General features: G+C 36.3%; 3 protein-coding genes across 3 annotated transcripts; 1 reads left to right on the top strand and 2 right to left on the bottom strand.

Moving 5' to 3' along the window:
- Positions 1 to 721: 721 nt before the first annotated feature.
- On the bottom strand, positions 722 to 2,974 carry LOC110925839 (pectate lyase 1). The gene is made up of 4 exons (XM_022169667.2): positions 2,859 to 2,974; positions 2,123 to 2,765; positions 1,032 to 1,274; positions 722 to 946 (listed from the first exon to the last, which is right to left on the bottom strand). Exons 1-4 carry the CDS (start codon positions 2,972 to 2,974, stop codon positions 722 to 724), a joined length of 1,227 nt encoding a protein of 408 aa, XP_022025359.1.
- Positions 2,975 to 4,071: 1,097 nt separating this feature from the next.
- LOC110925642 (pectate lyase 1) lies at positions 4,072 to 5,893 on the bottom strand. Its single transcript, XM_022169540.2, has 4 exons — positions 5,741 to 5,893; positions 5,015 to 5,639; positions 4,617 to 4,859; positions 4,072 to 4,550 (listed from the first exon to the last, which is right to left on the bottom strand). The coding sequence occupies exons 1-4, from the start codon at positions 5,830 to 5,832 to the stop codon at positions 4,326 to 4,328; spliced, it is 1,185 nt and encodes a 394-aa protein (XP_022025232.1). The 5' UTR covers positions 5,833 to 5,893; the 3' UTR covers positions 4,072 to 4,325.
- Positions 5,894 to 16,185: 10,292 nt separating this feature from the next.
- On the top strand, positions 16,186 to 17,825 carry LOC110925751 (pectate lyase 1). Its single transcript, XM_022169604.2, has 4 exons — positions 16,186 to 16,327; positions 16,435 to 17,059; positions 17,215 to 17,457; positions 17,524 to 17,825. The coding sequence occupies exons 1-4, from the start codon at positions 16,236 to 16,238 to the stop codon at positions 17,746 to 17,748; spliced, it is 1,185 nt and encodes a 394-aa protein (XP_022025296.1). The 5' UTR covers positions 16,186 to 16,235; the 3' UTR covers positions 17,749 to 17,825.
- Positions 17,826 to 18,027: the final 202 nt, after the last annotated feature.

Raw genomic sequence — 18,027 nt, 5'->3', positions numbered from 1 at the left:
AAAGTTGGTGGGGTAGGCTCATCCTCCGTTTCCATTGTTTTATGCTTTCATCCTTGGAGGGGCATCCTCCAATAACTATGACGTGACGCTTACGTGGTGGGTCATTCTCCAAGAATGAGCCTCTACCATACCGTCTAGCCTAAGATTCATTCACTTTTTCTTTTGATCCTTCTCATTGTAGTTTTAATCCGTTAATCTACTTGACATCCAGTAATGTGATATGAAACATTAAATCACGTTAAAATGTCAATTTACTTTTATGTTTTAATTAACTATTATTCGTTTTACTTTTTTTAATGGCTAAACTTGGACACTATCTTACACCTTACTTTAATTTGCCAATATCATTGGGCTATTCCCATTGGTTTTACTTAATTACAACCTAATTACCTTTGACCAGAACACCCTAATTGGTTTGCATTCAGACTCCAGACTCTGGTGGGTGATTCAATGTTCTGATTTGGATCGGCTCGTACACAGATTTATGCTGCATTAAATTGTTTTAAAATCCGTGTACAGGACCCAACAAAGACTTACCATGACTAATGTGTAGGAATCTCATATGGTGTTGGGCATTTGTTACACGATCGAATATAAAAGTCTAGGAAATGGTACACCTGGAGATTTCTTGAGCCATATTAATGTAATGGTTCATTTCCATTGGCTTAATATACATAAAATATCATAAATATGATCATTACAAAAGTTAGTAAGCTGGTGCTTAACAAGGTTGTCCGGGCACGCATGATAGTGCACCAGCATTACTGGTGAGCTTTGGAACAGATTCCCCTGGTTCAGCTTGAATCATGAGGCCTTGTTGTACAGGGGTTAGCGTCGGATCAGACCCGGATGGCACAAAGATTGCTCCATTTTCAAGAGAGTCTTTTTGTGATCTCCAGTTCCATGTCATCAACTCTGCCTCTGGTGCATCAGATTTCCTCACGACCTTCAAAACCATATAAAAGCTTCAGTGTTAGAGCCATTCAAATAATAAGATTCATACATCTAAACGTAATGATATATGGGAATACATTTTTTTTTATAGGGTCATTGGGGGCAAAGAATCTGTTGCCATGGCTGAGTATTGTTGGGGCCGCGCTGCCACCGAGGGCGTAGAATCCCCATTGGTCATAATTGTTGTTAACAACCTGGAAAAGCCCTAATCGACATCTAGGCATTCTTTGGTCACATCCATCAGTGAACATGTTGAATGCAACAGTAGCTTGCATATTTTTGTCTTGTAGATATTTGTCGTCAGACCCAAACAACATGACCTAAAGTTCAGTAAAAGAAGAAAAAAGAAAAAATCACGAAATCTCCATTTTGACCAAGGATAGTAACAAAATAAACTTTATTTTTTTTTGACATCATAAGAATAGTCCTTTTACTTTCTTTTTTATTTTTTATTTCCAATAACTTCCAACAATCATACGGGTAACCAATCACCAACAGATTAGACTATCCACTATTACAACATAACCCAACCCAATCTTTTAATAAAATACTAATTTCTCTTTCTTCCACCTATACAACCCAACCCAATTCAAATTTTCACTCACAATCACAACCCAACCTAAACTAATATTTTATTAAATAAAAATGATTTATAGTTATTGTTTACAAGGAAAAAGACAAAAAAAACAATTAAATATTAATATAAGTGGTTGCAACCTTGGGTTGTGTACACAAACTGGTTGTGAAAAATAATGAATTATTAAATTAGAAAATTGTTTTTTTTTTGTCTTATTATCCACCTAGCAACCGTTTGGAGAGTTTGATCACCAAGGTGGATAGTCTTAGATCCTTGATTATAATGTTCTACAATTGAGTGAAATCTCATGCAGTCATGCACCATGTTTAATTTGAAAAAAAAAAAATCATTTTTTTATTGGAGGGGCGTCTACCACAACACTATGGATCTGCTGCGTCAGGGTGAATATGTTACATCAAAATGATTGAATTTGTTGCACAATGTTATATTTATTTTGTTAGATTGAAATCTATTGTGTCAAAAGACACTTGTCGCACCCTGATTGATCCCGCATAACTTTAAAAAGGATATTACCGTGATTTTTCCTGAACAAAAATATGAATTGAATTCAAATATAGGTTTTGTTATTACTTTTTGGTGTTGGGTGAATTTGCAATTGGAAACCGTTATATCTGTGCTACCCAAGGTGACATCAATGAGCCCATCGACACCCTTACTGAGGGAGCAATGGTCGATCCATATCTTGGAAGAACCATGTATGGTGATACCATCACCATCAGTCTTATGTCTCGGCCCTGCCGGTTTATCCTCCACAGCCTTGATCAACCCCCCTTCGGTTTCTTTAATATCATGCATGTGGATCCCATGAATGATCACATTGGTGATGTTTGGAAGGATGAAACCGGCACCATTCGCAATCTCAACTTTGACACCTCTACCATCAATTGTCTTGTCTTTATTTATTACCAACTCGTGTTTCAAACTGATGATCATATCTTTTTCAAAGGTGATCCACAAAGGTTTATTTTGGATGACACCAAAGCGGAGGGTCCCTGTCTTTGGATTTGCCGCATCATCGTCTGAAGGATCAATGACAATGTAGATTTCACCACCTTGGCCGCCGGTGGTTCCTTTTGCGAAACCAAGTGCGCATTTGGCTAATTCTTGCCGGTTTTGTGCCCAGTCGGGCTTGCACCTCCAGCACTTGTCGATTAGGTTTTCTGCTGCACATTGTTGCAGTTTTCTCCTTGTTGAAGTTATTCCCAGTTGGGCTCTATAAAAGAATGTGTACATGTTAATTATATATAATACATCCTTTCAAACTAAATTTGCATATTGGAAGAGAAAAGAAAATAAAAGGGGTCACATTTTGTCATCAGTTTCTTCATAGTTGGTTTCATTTCTCACGGATCGAGCTAAGATACTTGGCACCATAAAAACATAGATTAAGGTAAAAAGCAAAACTGAATACTGTTTCATCATAAATATATATGATTCTAACCTAAAGTATTTTATTTGTTAGTTCTATGATTCTTGATCTTGCCTAATTTTTCTGGAAGATCTTCATCTTCTAGATAAGAAATTTTGTGTATACAAAAATTCGTTTAACTGCCAAGAAATAATGCACACCAAGAGAACCATATAAGGACAATAAAACAACTTCTAATTGTGGTAACTAAACTGATAAATATAGAGTATCCATAATCCATCAACCGGGGTTATTCTAATTAAGCTAATAAAGAATGTCATTAATTATTACACCACAAATATTATACTTCTATTGCTAAAATTTTAGATAAATCCTTATAACCGTTTAATTAAAAATTAAATTGAATAAAATCTTGCAAATAACCTAACATAGATGCAAAAGTCAGCTACGCTAAATGAGTTCTAACAGTTAGTTTTAAAACATTTAAGTTGGTACCAAAACTCTTCCTTAAAACACAAAAGCTCAGATTTATAAAACCCAAAATTACCCTCTAACCACACTTCCACCTCAGACCGGCCTAAGTCGAAGACTCCTATCAAAACGATCGACCCATTACCAAGTCTTAGTGAGCTCTTATATCAAGATGGGTGTGTCTGTCGGTGAAAGCCATGTTTTCTAGTATTGTAACTTTTTTTTTTTAAATCAATACTCTAGTTTACATAAAAGTAAACAAATTAAACATTGCTACTACTATGATATAAAAAATTATATATGAAAAGTCGCTATCTAATTGTAGAAACGCTGACTTATGATACCCGATCCAGATAGAATGGAAATGTACACCTCGGGATCACCGAAGAACCGAAAGAGATGTTGGTATAATATGGGGTCTCCCCTCCACTGGGATTAGAAAAGGTAGTAGTTATAAATTTATAAAAGAAGCATCAAGTTGTTCGTGTATATGTAACCTCGATGATAATTTGAGAGAAGACGTTGGTGATGAAATGATTATATACATTTATATCTTAAATACATTACTTTTCATGATTTCTTAAGGGTTTAATTGAATTGAAAATAAAATGTTGCATATATAAGTATTTGTTTGACGGTTCAATAAAACCTATTTATACTTGAAGCAAACATATTCATATATTCAACTTGCTTAGTATTAAAACATGAACGAGAAATAATTATTACATTAAAAGATAAACGTACATACGTTTATCAACAAAATCTTATGAATACAAAACAACATGTTTGGACACTAGTCCACTCAAACATGTTTATGGTATACTAGAAGGTAATGGTTCATTTCCATTACCTTAGTACATATAAAATGTCAAAAATGGGGACATAGAAAAAAGATACATTTATGATCTTTATAGAAGCATAGAATTTGGGTGCTTAGCAAGGTGATCCAGGCGAGCATGTGAGTACACCAGCGCTAGCAGTGAGTTTTGGAGCGTTTTCTCCTGGTTCAGCTTGGATCATGCCTCCTTGTTGTTCACCAGTTAGCGCTGGATCAGATCCGGATGGCACAAAGACAGCTCCATTTTCAAGCACGTCTTTTTCCGTTCTCCAGTTCCAGGTCATCGACTCTGACTCAGGTGCATCAGCCCTCACACAGACCTTCAAAATCATATAAAAGTTGGTTACATTTTTCTAATGCAAGTAAAGTTGATATAGAATACGTACATTCTTCTTGGCGGCGTCATCGGGTGCCAAGAATCTGTTCCCTTGGCTGAGTATAGTTGGGGCCGAGCTACCACCGATGGCATAAGTTCCCCATCTGTCGTAGTTGTTGTTAACAACTTGGAAAAATCCGAATCGACATCTAGGCATTCTTTGGTCACAATTGTCGGTGAACAAGTTAAATGCAACCGTTACAACCATGTTTTTATCCTGATGATGGCCGTCATCAGCCCCAAGCAACATGACCTGTATATTCATTGCAAAAATTAGTGAATTAATTACAGTGTTACATCCATTTCATTAGGGTATTTTGGTCTTTTTACCCTTTTAAACACAGTCCCTAATTTCCTTAGTTAATTATGTTTAAGGACGAAAAGTGATAGTTGCTATATGTTACTTACTTTTGAGTGTTGGGTGAATTTGCAGTTGGAAACGGTTACGTGTGAGCTGCCCAAGGTGACATCGACAAGCCCATCGAAAGCCTTACTGAACGAGCAATGGTCGATCCATATTTGTTTACCACCAGCAACAGTTATACAATCACCATCACTCTTTTGTCTTTGTGTTGCTGGACCATCTCCGCTCTTGATCATGCCTCCTGGAAGCTCTACAACATCGTGGACATTTATGTTAGAAATGATTATGTTCTTGACATCCATAAGGGTGAGACCCCCGTTGGTGATCTCAACTTTCGCCCCTCGACCATCGATGGTCTTGTCGCTGGCTACCACGAGCTCCTGAGTCAAAGAAATCACCATATCTTTTTCAAAAGTGATCCACAAGGGCCTGCCTTGGGTGACACCGAACCGGAGTGTGCCTTCTTTTGGATTTGCCGGATCATCATCCGCTTCACTGGTGACAACGTAGACATCACCACCTTTTCCGCCTGTAGTCCCCTTTGCAAAACCTTGGGCACAATCGGCCATCGCTTGTCGATTGTCCGCCCAGTCTGCTTTGCACCTCCAGCACTGGTCCATTATGTTCACTGCTTCACATGCTTGCATGCTCCTCCTGGTAGGTGGAGGTCTGTAAAAGAATTAATTATAACATGTCAATATACATATACATATGTATAAGACATCGATGTATCGTTGGATTTATAACGTGTGCGTAAAGTAAAAACTCACAATTCGATCTCTTGGCCAGGATGTACAGCTTGCACCAAAGTGACAAGTGCTAAGGTAAAATACAAGATGCAACAACAATGTTTGATCCCCATTGTATGATTGTTTTCGTAAGGTAGTTTTATTCACTAAACCAGTGAATAACTTGTTTGATTGTTGTGGTTTTTCATGGAGATCGACCTCATCATTTATATAACAATTTTTTGTTTATATACATTCAGTAATTAGCGGGCTACCAAGAACTAATAATGTGGATCAAATAATTTCCACCAAGAGATCCAGCATGATATTAGAAAACAATTTTGACTATTGTTACGGTTTCCCTTCTAGTATTTACGGAATACGTTGATATTTCGGGTACTGGTTCAGAACCATTGTAACACTTCAACCCGACTAGGGCTAACGTATTAGTTATAAAGAAATCATAATCAAACACCATTCCATAAAAAATAAATACTTACATAATTTTCAATGAACTGAAAAGTTTACATTATTACATTAACAACTTCAAATGTCTCTTTTAACTAAAGCACCTTTTAACTCTCAAGCACCCGGCCCTTTCGTGTATATCTTCTTAATAACTTAACTTACAAAAACCACAAGTACGTCTGAGTAAAGGTTTGCCCAGGTAATAAACCCGAAAACATTATCAGGTAAATAAAGATAAAAATAAAAATAAAAATAGAGTTAATATTTTTAAATGTAAAGTCACAAAAGGTTTTTAAATGTAAAAATCAAATCATTAAACATAACATATTTACATTCACCAAACTAATTGCTCGTCCGGGTAAAACATGTCTTGTTAAATCAAATAACTAAATAACATATAAACGTAAATCATAACGTGTCATGACATGGTGTGACAACTGCCATTTTCATGTTAACACCGTTAACACAAACTCCGTTATCTCAAACATCCATTCATGCATTACACTTGATTATGGTTAATTAAGTGTGCCAGTTATTACAAGAACACTCAAGTTATTACAAGAACACTCACGTAATGGTAATTCGGAGAGTTGCCGAGTTATACAAGCCCTTTCCTTTTACGTTGGTATCAATCGAAATAAATATCGAACAATTAAATAAATATAAGTTATGTGAATTTATATGTTATGTGGCCTTTACGTGTATTATGTGAACTTTCGTGAAATCGCGTATGTTTACGCGTAACTACTTGGATTTGAAATTTTTAATACAAAGAGGGAATTTTATAAAAACTATAGTTTAGGGGAATTATTGTAATTATTGAAATTTTTAATTAAAACAACCAAAGGAGGTACCAACAACCCACCCTACAGCCCATGGATTACCCTACCATATATAAAGATTTGTATTAAAAAAACACATACCCTACCCCCTCCCCTCCCCGTGCTGTCGCACCCCAACCCCCACTCCAAACCTATCGCACATTAACCACCACCAATACACCTTCATTCCATCTTGGATCTTGCAATTGAACGCACTGATGATCAACTCTCGCCACCACTAACGCATTGAAATAAGATTCTTGGTTCGATTTTGATTATTTTTGTGATATCAAATTTTGGCTAAAACCGTAGTTCATCCATATAATTGTTTCGATAAAAAATGGTGACTTTAACGTTATTATGTGTTACTGTATTGACTGTATGATTTTGGTGATGTTAATCATATAGTGTTTAAAGGTTTCTAATAATGGAAACTTTATTGATATTGGAATGTATAGGATTGCATGCTAGATGTATTTGAAGATCAATGTTGGTTCGTATATGCTAGTTAGATTATATGAAAGTGTTTTGGTGTGTTGAATTACTTGAACCATGCTCGGTTACGTATCATTTCCAAAAAGGGAAACTTTACTGAAGTTACAACTTGTAACATGAGTTTTAGACATGCATGACTATGTAAGATGATGCCAATGTGTTATATGGAATGTGTAAAGGTGTTTTGATGTATGAAAAGGTGGAAACTCGCATGCTAGATCATAGGTTAGTTAGGATGTATTAACATGTTGAGAAGTAGAATGATGGAAACTTTAATGGAATGTTGATTTGATGTTCTAGACATATGGTATGTGATGTGATGATCTAAGATGTCTTAGATAATCACTTAAACATGTTAGTAAAGTGGATTTCTCAAAAAGTCATTTTTCCTTGTGACTTACTAAAAAGGGAAACTTTAATTGTGATAAAATTAAAATATGAACCATACGTGCTATGTGTTGTATTGTACTTGTATATTAAGATTTGTATGATAATAAACGAACATTAATCCACTTAATGGGTCACCAACGGGTCGTCAGGTCAAACTTGGTCAACTTGAGTAAATAAGTTAATTATTTTCAAAACACGTAAATGATGGGATTGTTTGGATGCTAAGGGTTATATGAACCTATAAGAACACACACTCATAGATAGACCTATACGAACACTTGCTGGTTTTAGCACACATCCTAAGGTGAGTTTCACGACCCACTTTTACGTACTTCCTTTTGGGGAGAAAACATGAACGCAAACATTTAGATTACGTAATTCTTTGTATCACTTGTATACTAATCCTGTAATGCCCCCCAAACCCGAATGTTTGGTTTACCAGTAAATTTCTTGTATATAGCATGAAGTGGTCTAACTAGTCTAATTAACCTAGTTAGAATATGTGTTAAATAGAAAGAAATGAAAGATGGAACAATTGTGATCAAGTAATAAACTTGAGAGACTGAAATAGGAGTTTTGGATTAACTTTCTACAAAATAGAAAGTGCAGGATGTTATACAGGGGTGGAGTGTGTGTCAGCACACACAAGGAAAGGAAGAAGGGAGTTCTTCCAACTCATCCAAAAAAAATCCATAAAGTGAAGGTGGAATGGAGCTTGATCTCTTGCATGGGATGAAATTCCTCATCATCCATCCCTAATAAACACGAGGTAAGTTGTAATTTCGAATTTGGTGATGTTATAAGAAAAGAGTATACGAAAAATCTTGGAATTAGAATGAAATTAAGCATGAATGTGTAGTAGAATCATCAAATAGAACTTAGGTTATGAATGATTTTAAGTAATTTGATGTTTAAAGGTGAAACCCACTTCTAGTGGTAAAGGTGGCGACACGGGTGTGTCACCCATGTCCAATCCTTGTTCAATTATTGATATACTATGTTATATGTGATGAACCCTTATTAGTTAGGTTGAATATGGTTTAAAATTAAATTGATGTTTCGCTTTTTGATGAATGAAAACAACATGCAGAATATGCTTTAGGTGGAAATATAGTTGATTGTAAGATTTGGTAAGAATTATGCAATTGTAGCTTGTGTTCTATGCTTGAATGGTATGGTACACACTATACGCTTTGATAGATTGTTCGTTGAGGTTAGGGAACAATTTGATGTTAATTGTGAAGAACGCGAATGTACTAAGAAGGGACAATGTTGGGATGATAATTTGGGTTAGCAAATCATGGTTATGGTCAGTTGTAGGATTATGAGATTACTAGTATGGAAGAAATAGATTATGTTTGTGAGTGCATATAACTAGGTGATTACATGATTATATGTATTTTACTACATGGGTATGAAATGTTTATGGTGTCATAAGTATAATCGACCATATTGATATGGACATATATTCCTAAGTTGGAAGTTTGTATACTTGACCATTGACTTTATGAAAAGTCAATGAGTATGAGAATAGCATGATGGGTCATTACATGTTATATTTGATGGTATGATGAATTGCGTAAATTTGGAATGTTGCATGATTAAGTCTACGCCTTGTGCTTGTTAGGATTGACTATTGAAAGTCAAATACAAGATATGAATTAACGATGATTTGGTGATATGTAATATCATGTATGTTAACAAGAATGTAATTGTGGTGACATATAAGGATACGCATCATGTCAAGGACGCAAGCACGGAAGGCTAACAGGTCAAGAGGAGGTGAGAAAGCGACCACGAATATGGATGCTTAAGGTAAGTGATTTCCGGAATCACTTCTTATTTTATAAATGAAGTTTGGAATGTTGAATATAGGGAACCATATAAGGAGTTATGGGTAAGGATAAGTGACTATCGATCTCACTTCTTATTGTGTTTAAGTGAAGTTATGTACGTATGAATAATTGATATCAAATAAGGATGTGCAAATAATAGAAATGCTAGGATGAGAATTGTTTTGATGGTCGTACGATGTCAACCCGGTGAAACCTCACCGTAGGGACAAACGGGTCAAAACTTTTAGTCGATAGATTTAGCCAAAGAATATTGGGATTGGGTTGGAAAAGGTATGGAATGAATTAAGGACTTGCATAATGATTATTTCACGTCTTAGTACCCCTGGGACACACGTTTAGTGAGTAGAATGAACAAAAATAAAAAATCAGCGTCAGTATTACAGAAGGTGCATCGCCGACGGCCAACCCAGGCGTCACCGGCGCGTTGTCTAATGTTGTTTTGATTGCTGAGGCGTTAATGGACTACCTACGCACTTTTTCTGTCGACGCCACTTTCTGGAGGGCGTTGCCTACGCTGGGGTTAGGCGTCGCCGATGCGATGCCTAAACTTGGTTTCTCTGTTTCTTTGCTTCGCATACCCGGTTGATCCCAGTTTTGTCCCGATGATCCGTAAGGTTCCCGAGAAGCTTCTTAAGCTTCGTTATACATGTGAAACACCGGTTCTCGTTCATGCGTCGAGGTGTGAGTAAGGATAGAACTAGTATGCGAGTACGAATAGGAAACAAATAATGAATGTGAGCATGTATGCGTGGGATATATATATATATCACATGTGTGATTTGAATCTTGTTGATCAATGCGTTAGTATGTATTACACACATGAAGGGATAGAACTTATTCATAGGAATGTTATTGTCACACCCCAACCGATGGCGGAAACATCAGAGTGAGACGAAAACAAGATTGCTCGTAGCATCATAACGCTAATTGTGAAAATATTCAATTAATCAAAATTTCATAAATGCTAAATGAATACATTATTTAACAAAACAAATACATAAAATTGTGGCAACATCACAAAACATAAATAATTGTTTATTTCATTAATGTAAGTATCTATGTCCACCCTAGTTGTGTTTCTTCGATCATCATCTATCAACCTGTAACATGTATTAAAATATGATCAACAAAATGTTGGCGAGTATACAAGTTTGAATACATGGCATAATAGTGAAAATGTTTAATGGTGCTCGTATCCAACATGATAAATGTATATCCTGTTACTAACATACTACACAAGTGTAACTACATGCCAAACCAAAGTTTAACGCAATCGTGATTACCCAACACCGTCAAAACTAAGAGGGTGTAATGGTGTTTTACTGAACAATACCACAAGAATACGGGCGAGGCGTTAATCCTATAGCGATATAAATGTTAAGGTAGGCTTGCAAAGTTAATGAGCATATAGATACATGTAAACATAACATGCGAGATTAACAAGTATCAATAAGTCTCATGTTTAATAGTGTTGCGTGTTTTTGTATAATTGTACATGTTACACCCAAAGTGTATAAAATGAAAAAGGGATCGAGTATACTCATAGTTTTGCGTAGAGTTCCACGAAAACCGTGAGCTAATTAGATGAAGGTTGGTACACCGAAGTCACCCTGAAATGGGTAAACAAAGGTGTGAGTATTCTGATGAGATAAGGGTTCGGATCAGACTTTAAAATACGAAAAAGTACGAAACAAATCAAGTAACAGACTCTTCGTGTGACTGGTCTGTTTAAATGAGGATCCATGCATAAAACTCTGTTTGTAACCATAATACAGTAATAGTAGTTGTTATATGAATCAAAACAGTAGGTATGATAGCCAACCAGTCAACTAAGGACAACTCAGGTGTGCCGTCTCAACATAAAAGGTGTGAACCAAGTGTTGGAGGCTGGACGGGGTTAACTTACTTTGTGACTAGCAAACTGTTTAGGTGTTCATCCATGTAAAACTGATGAACGCGGAATCGAATAGAAATGAAATCGAAAACGAAAACATGTGAGCCAGTCCCTTTCGTGCGAAAGGAATGCACATTTGCTCGAAGGGTGTTACCTTTTGTGCGAAAGGTGTAAGTTTGTCGAAAACGTTTGTTTGATTCATCCTAAACAGATCGTTTCTTGGTGGAAATTAACCCTAACGTAAACCTGCAACTATGAACTGAGTTGTGAGTCTGGTGGGTACCAGATTCCACCAAGTTCGTAACAGGAAATAAAATGAAAAGTAAGAACAAGTTTAAATCAAAGTTTGTAATTCTTGGTTTGAATCTCATATGTGGTGAGGTTTTAACATCAGTTTGCCCAAAGAAACTCGTGCAAACCGTCCATGAGATATATTCAAACCAAAGGTTTTGTAAAAAGTTAGAGAAATGGAATTAAAATGCAAGAAAATGTAAGGGAAATGAAAAGAAAATGAAAGAAATGTTACTGAGATGGTTCTGATTGCAAAGGGGCTTTAGAGCGTCTGAGTGTAAGTCTGGGCGTCTGGGAGGGGGAAATGAGTGAAGTAGCATGCTTCTTTATTGGTTTAGGGTGAGCTTGGGACGAGAGGGAGCTTTCGAGCGAAAGGAAGTTTGGAGCGATAGGCCTCTTTCTCACGAAAGGGGGGTCCTTTCATGCGAAAGGCATTTCCCTTCCTCTCGGAGGTCCAAGTTCTGTTATGTTGTGTGTTTTAGCCGGTTTTAAGTGTAATAAGCATAATTTTTTACTGTGCAAGCACAAAATATGTATAATGGTGTTTAAGACATTGATTTTGAGTATAAACATGCAAACAAGTCTAACATGAACAACATAAATGTGAATAAAAATATAAAATACTTGAATTTCCATTATGATCACTAGTCTCGGATTACAAAATTGAAGCGAAATAGAATACAACATAAGTACAAGTTTCCAAAAATAGAATTACAACATTACTATTCTAAATAAGGAAAGTATGGAAATGCGAAGCGTTACAGTTATAGATGGATAGTTGTATGCATGAATAAGTGTGATAATCGAATGTAAATAAGTCGATCGAGACTTGTATGTGTGTTGTAGATATGTAATCATAGTGGACGTAAGTAACGTGAACTTATATGTGTGATATATGTAGGGGAGTGGTTGGCATGTAATTGGTTTTAGGAAAGTGCATACACGTGTTGTAGTTGAATGAGTGTATACCAATGATACATGGTCATGCGAAGATGTGAATTTTCAATATATTGAGATTATGTGTTACTAATCGTGTTCCGTTGAGAAAGAAATGTAATGCAGGTATGAGAACGTTGGGCTCTTGAGGAATTGGTGTCGACTTTGGAGCAAGTGGATTCAAGAGGATAATCAAACGAAATAGAATTATGTAGCTAGAATGCTATATGGTCTTTAAATATATGTATTTAATTTTATATGATGTTATTAATTACTAATGGGTTGGTTGTATATGGTGACCACAGGATTTGCACAGATTTTCTCTATCACCATCAAGGACAAGCGGGTGTAGATCGAGTCAAAGAGCAAGGATTCTACGGGAAGGGTGGTCACATAGTTTGTATTTATATATTACATTTGATACGTTAATTAAGAATGAATGTTGTAATTCTTTTCAAGAAGGCATTTAACATTTTATAAATGAATCTTCAAGTATCTCAAACAGTTAATAAAGAAAGAAATTTTTAGGTCAGTATTTCCGCTGCGTCTCTTTTGGTTAAAACATGACAGGGTCTTACAAATCCCAAACATATCATGAAAGTCCTTACATCTTGAATCATTAGTAAAAGGGTTAGCGAGGTAATCTTGAGTAGTACTACCAGGTTTGACAAACCCCACCCGCGTTAGTCGTGCTAACACGACTAGAGGTCAAACGGGTGTAAAATTAACCTAACATCTCACCATCGTTTATGTTAGAAGTGGTGGAAGGCAAAAAACACAAACAGTCAGCTTCGGTTTCAAAAGGCTTTAGTCATAGAAACTTGTGAACACACTACCCTAATGTTGACACATTTTAGCATGTTTTCTCAGGTCGCTAAGGTACACATGAGGATAGAGCATGCATGGACGACTAATAGTGTTTAATGAGAACTAATTAATAAGGTCTAATCTTAGACTATGTGTACTTGAGAGGGTTAAAGCATTATCTCAACATCATATAGGCACAAAGCCTTTAATTAAACTATACTTTTACAATACTGTAGTGGTTTTAACTAAATTACTAATTATTAATTAAGTTTTTTAAATGGAAATAGGATAATTTGATTGGTTAGGCTCCACACCCAAAGCTTTAACGGTCATTTCAACTATAATGAAAGTGGAAACGTAATGACTTTGATGCTCCTTATAACTAGTTTGCAGTGGTTTTAATTAAGATTAGGAGATAATGTAGCATGTTGTTAATGCTTTATAAGGCTAAAAAGTGTGGTTATGACCTATATGACCAATCACATCAGCGTCATGTATCCACCTCTAATCCATCATTCAAAACCACTACCCTAAGGGTGTGTTCAAAATCCAAACCACTATCCCCTTATTTATTTTAATATATTTTTTTCTTTACGAGAAGGAAAAAGAAAGCATTGGAAAAAGAGAAAGGTGGTCCCTGATAAACATGGTTCACTCCACGCGAACCATCATCCATGCTCCAAGAAGGCTGTGAGTGTCATTGATAGCCCTAAATGACAAATGATGACTCAACCCATACCCCCACACCCTTTAGCCTAAGTTACACGGACCTGTTTATTAGACGGTTAAATCTGTCCGATATTTAGTTTGGACTTTGGAATGGATATATATCACTTTAGAGGCCGGTTAACGTACAATACCTCTTATCCTACATTATGTACGCGATAAGCCCAGCCGTCCGATCTTCTATCTATTAAACGCTGTGAAATTAATTTATATAATTAAATTAATCAAAATAATATAAATAAAACCAACCGCGATGGATAAAATTGACAATTCCTCTATCAAAATCCCGGTAATTTCGTTCGGATATTTCAAATTTCATAATCCAAATACTTTTAAACCCTATATCAACATCAAAACATTACCTTCTTCTCAAACCGACTCTTCTGCAATCGACGTCTGCTGGTGCGATTTCATCCAATCGATTGTTCATCCGACGATTATCACAACTACAACAGCTTTGGGAGGTGATATATCTCCAATCGAACGCAATGTTTACTAGAATGATAAAAATTTTGATGCGATTGTTGTTGTCAGTTGTGTAGGAGCAACGGAGCAAGAAAAACGACCGACCACAATCGAACATGCGAATACTTGTAACTAACGTACAAAATGCCTTTACGTACGACGCGTACGCGATGCATTATCAACATGTGAATACATGTAACTAACATGTGAATTTGGGTTTCCATAACAACATGCGAAAATGTAACATGCTAAATTGTATAACATGCGACATTATAAACATGTGAAATTGTATAACATGCGAAATTGTATTTATTTTTTTAACATGTGAACTTTCGTCGTGTACGTGTCGTACATTAAGGCACTTTGTACGATACATAACATGCGAAACCAGCATGTTATGCCTTTTCATAACATGGGATTTTTTGGACTCATAACATGTGAAAACCCGCATGCTTTTCATAACATGCGATTTGTTTAAATAATAACATGCGAAATTAATTTCTTTTGGAACCCTCAGTTACAATATTTGCAGAAATGAGATTTCTAACTTCCTCAATCGTAACTCTCTGGTCACCACCATGCTCACTGACGAATTCAACGTCTTCAAAATCAACATCTGTGTTTCGTTCGGTTATGCTCTATGGATCCATTGAAAACAACAATAGATTAAACCCTAATCATGTAGAAGTAGAAATGAAAACCGCAATGTATAGTTTTAAAAATTATGAATATTTGAAACTGATACAATTCATAATTACCAGGACAGTGGTGTAACGAACTCGTGATCTGCTGATTGAATGAATTGTCTGTTTTGCCCTTATCTAGGAAAACTAATGTAGGAACACGTGTTTTGATCCTGTGGTCGCAAACATAATATAAGATAAGATAAGAGAAATTGTTTACACTTCCTCTATCACTTTATCTGCATAGTTAATGGTCAAAACTATTCAATAAAATTATTTTCTTTCTAGAGTTAATATATATGACTATATAGTTAATGGTCAAAACTATAATTTAATATTATTTTTTTTCTGGAGTTAATATGTGACTATAGTTAATTAAAAAGTATTTACATATAATTTATGTATTTAGTTATACAGAAGTAGGACCCCGACAATCATTCTCTATCTCTCATTTCGTTGATGACCGAGACATAATTTACGTATTTAATTAACAGTCAAAACTATGTTCTAATATCATGTTGGATCTCTTGGTGCAAATTATTTGATCCACATTATTAGCTCTTGGTGTCCCGCTAATTACTGAATGCATATAAACAAAAGTATGTTATATAAATGATGAGATCAATCTCCATGAAGAACCACAACAATTAAACAAGTTATTCACTTGTTTAGTGAACAAAACTACCTTAAGAAAACAATTATACAATGGAGATCAAACATTGTTGTTACATCTTGTTTTTCACCTTAGCACTCGTCACTTTGGTGCAAGCTGTACGTCCTGGCGAAGAGACCGAAATGTGACTTTTTACTTTCCGAACACGTTATAAATTGATCTAAATGATCTTCGATGTCGTATACATACATACATCTATATTAACATGTGTATATATAAATTCCTTTACAGTTCTCCACCTACCAGGAGGAGCATGCAAGCATGTGAAGCAGTGAACATAATGGACCAGTGCTGGAGGTGCAAAGCAGACTGGGCGGACAATCGACAAGCGATGGCCGATTGTGCCCAAGGTTTTGCAAAGGGGACTACAGGCGGAAAAGGTGGTGATGTCTACGTTGTCACCAGTGAAGCGGATGATGATCCGGCAAATCCAAAAGAAGGCACACTCCGGTTCGGTGTCACCCAAGGCAGGCCCTTGTGGATCACTTTTGAAAAAGATATGGTGATTTCTTTGACTCAGGAGCTCGTGGTAGCCAGCGACAAGACCATCGATGGTCGAGGGGCGAAAGTTGAGATCACCAACGGGGGTCTCACCCTTATGGATGTCAAGAACATAATCATTTCTAACATAAATGTCCACGATGTTGTAGAGCTTCCAGGAGGCATGATCAAGAGCGGAGATGGTCCAGCAACACAAAGACAAAAGAGTGATGGTGATTGTATAACTGTTGCTGGTGGTAAACAAATATGGATCGACCATTGCTCGTTCAGTAAGGCTTTCGATGGGCTTGTCGATGTCACCTTGGGCAGCTCACACGTAACCGTTTCCAACTGCAAATTCACCCAACACTCAAAAGTAAGTAACATATAGCAACTATCACTTTTCGTCCTTAAACATAATTAACTAAGGAAATTAGGGACTGTGTTTAAAAGGGTAAAAAGACCAAAATACCCTAATGAAATGGATGTAACACTGTAATTAATTCACTAATTTTTGCAATGAATATACAGGTCATGTTGCTTGGGGCTGATGACGGCCATCATCAGGATAAAAACATGGTTGTAACGGTTGCATTTAACTTGTTCACCGACAATTGTGACCAAAGAATGCCTAGATGTCGATTCGGATTTTTCCAAGTTGTTAACAACAACTACGACAGATGGGGAACTTATGCCATCGGTGGTAGCTCGGCCCCAACTATACTCAGCCAAGGGAACAGATTCTTGGCACCCGATGACGCCGCCAAGAAGAATGTACGTATTCTATATCAACTTTACTTGCATTAGAAAAATGTAACCAACTTTTATATGATTTTGAAGGTCTGTGTGAGGGCTGATGCACCTGAGTCAGAGTCGATGACCTGGAACTGGAGAACGGAAAAAGACGTGCTTGAAAATGGAGCTGTCTTTGTGCCATCCGGATCTGATCCAGCGCTAACTGGTGAACAACAAGGAGGCATGATCCAAGCTGAACCAGGAGAAAACGCTCCAAAACTCACTGCTAGCGCTGGTGTACTCACATGCTCGCCTGGATCACCTTGCTAAGCACCCAAATTCTATGCTTCTATAAAGATCATAAATGTATCTTTTTTCTATTTCCCCATTTTTGACATTTTATATGTACTAGGTAATGGAAATGAACCATTACCTTCTAGTATACCATAAACATGTTTGAGTGGACTAAGATTAGAACTTTTTAACCCTTTAATAAAAAGCCCTTATTAGTTCTCATCAATTGAATAACTGTACATGTGCCCAATTTGAAACCAAAATTGCAAATATCTCCTCCTTAACTGATAAAAATATCAAAATTACTCATTCATG

Source organism: Helianthus annuus, chromosome 17 (genome assembly GCF_002127325.2).
Source record: "Helianthus annuus cultivar XRQ/B chromosome 17, HanXRQr2.0-SUNRISE, whole genome shotgun sequence".
Lineage (NCBI taxonomy): Eukaryota > Viridiplantae > Streptophyta > Magnoliopsida > Asterales > Asteraceae > Helianthus > Helianthus annuus.
This window is presented reverse-complemented; position numbering and strand designations above follow the sequence as displayed.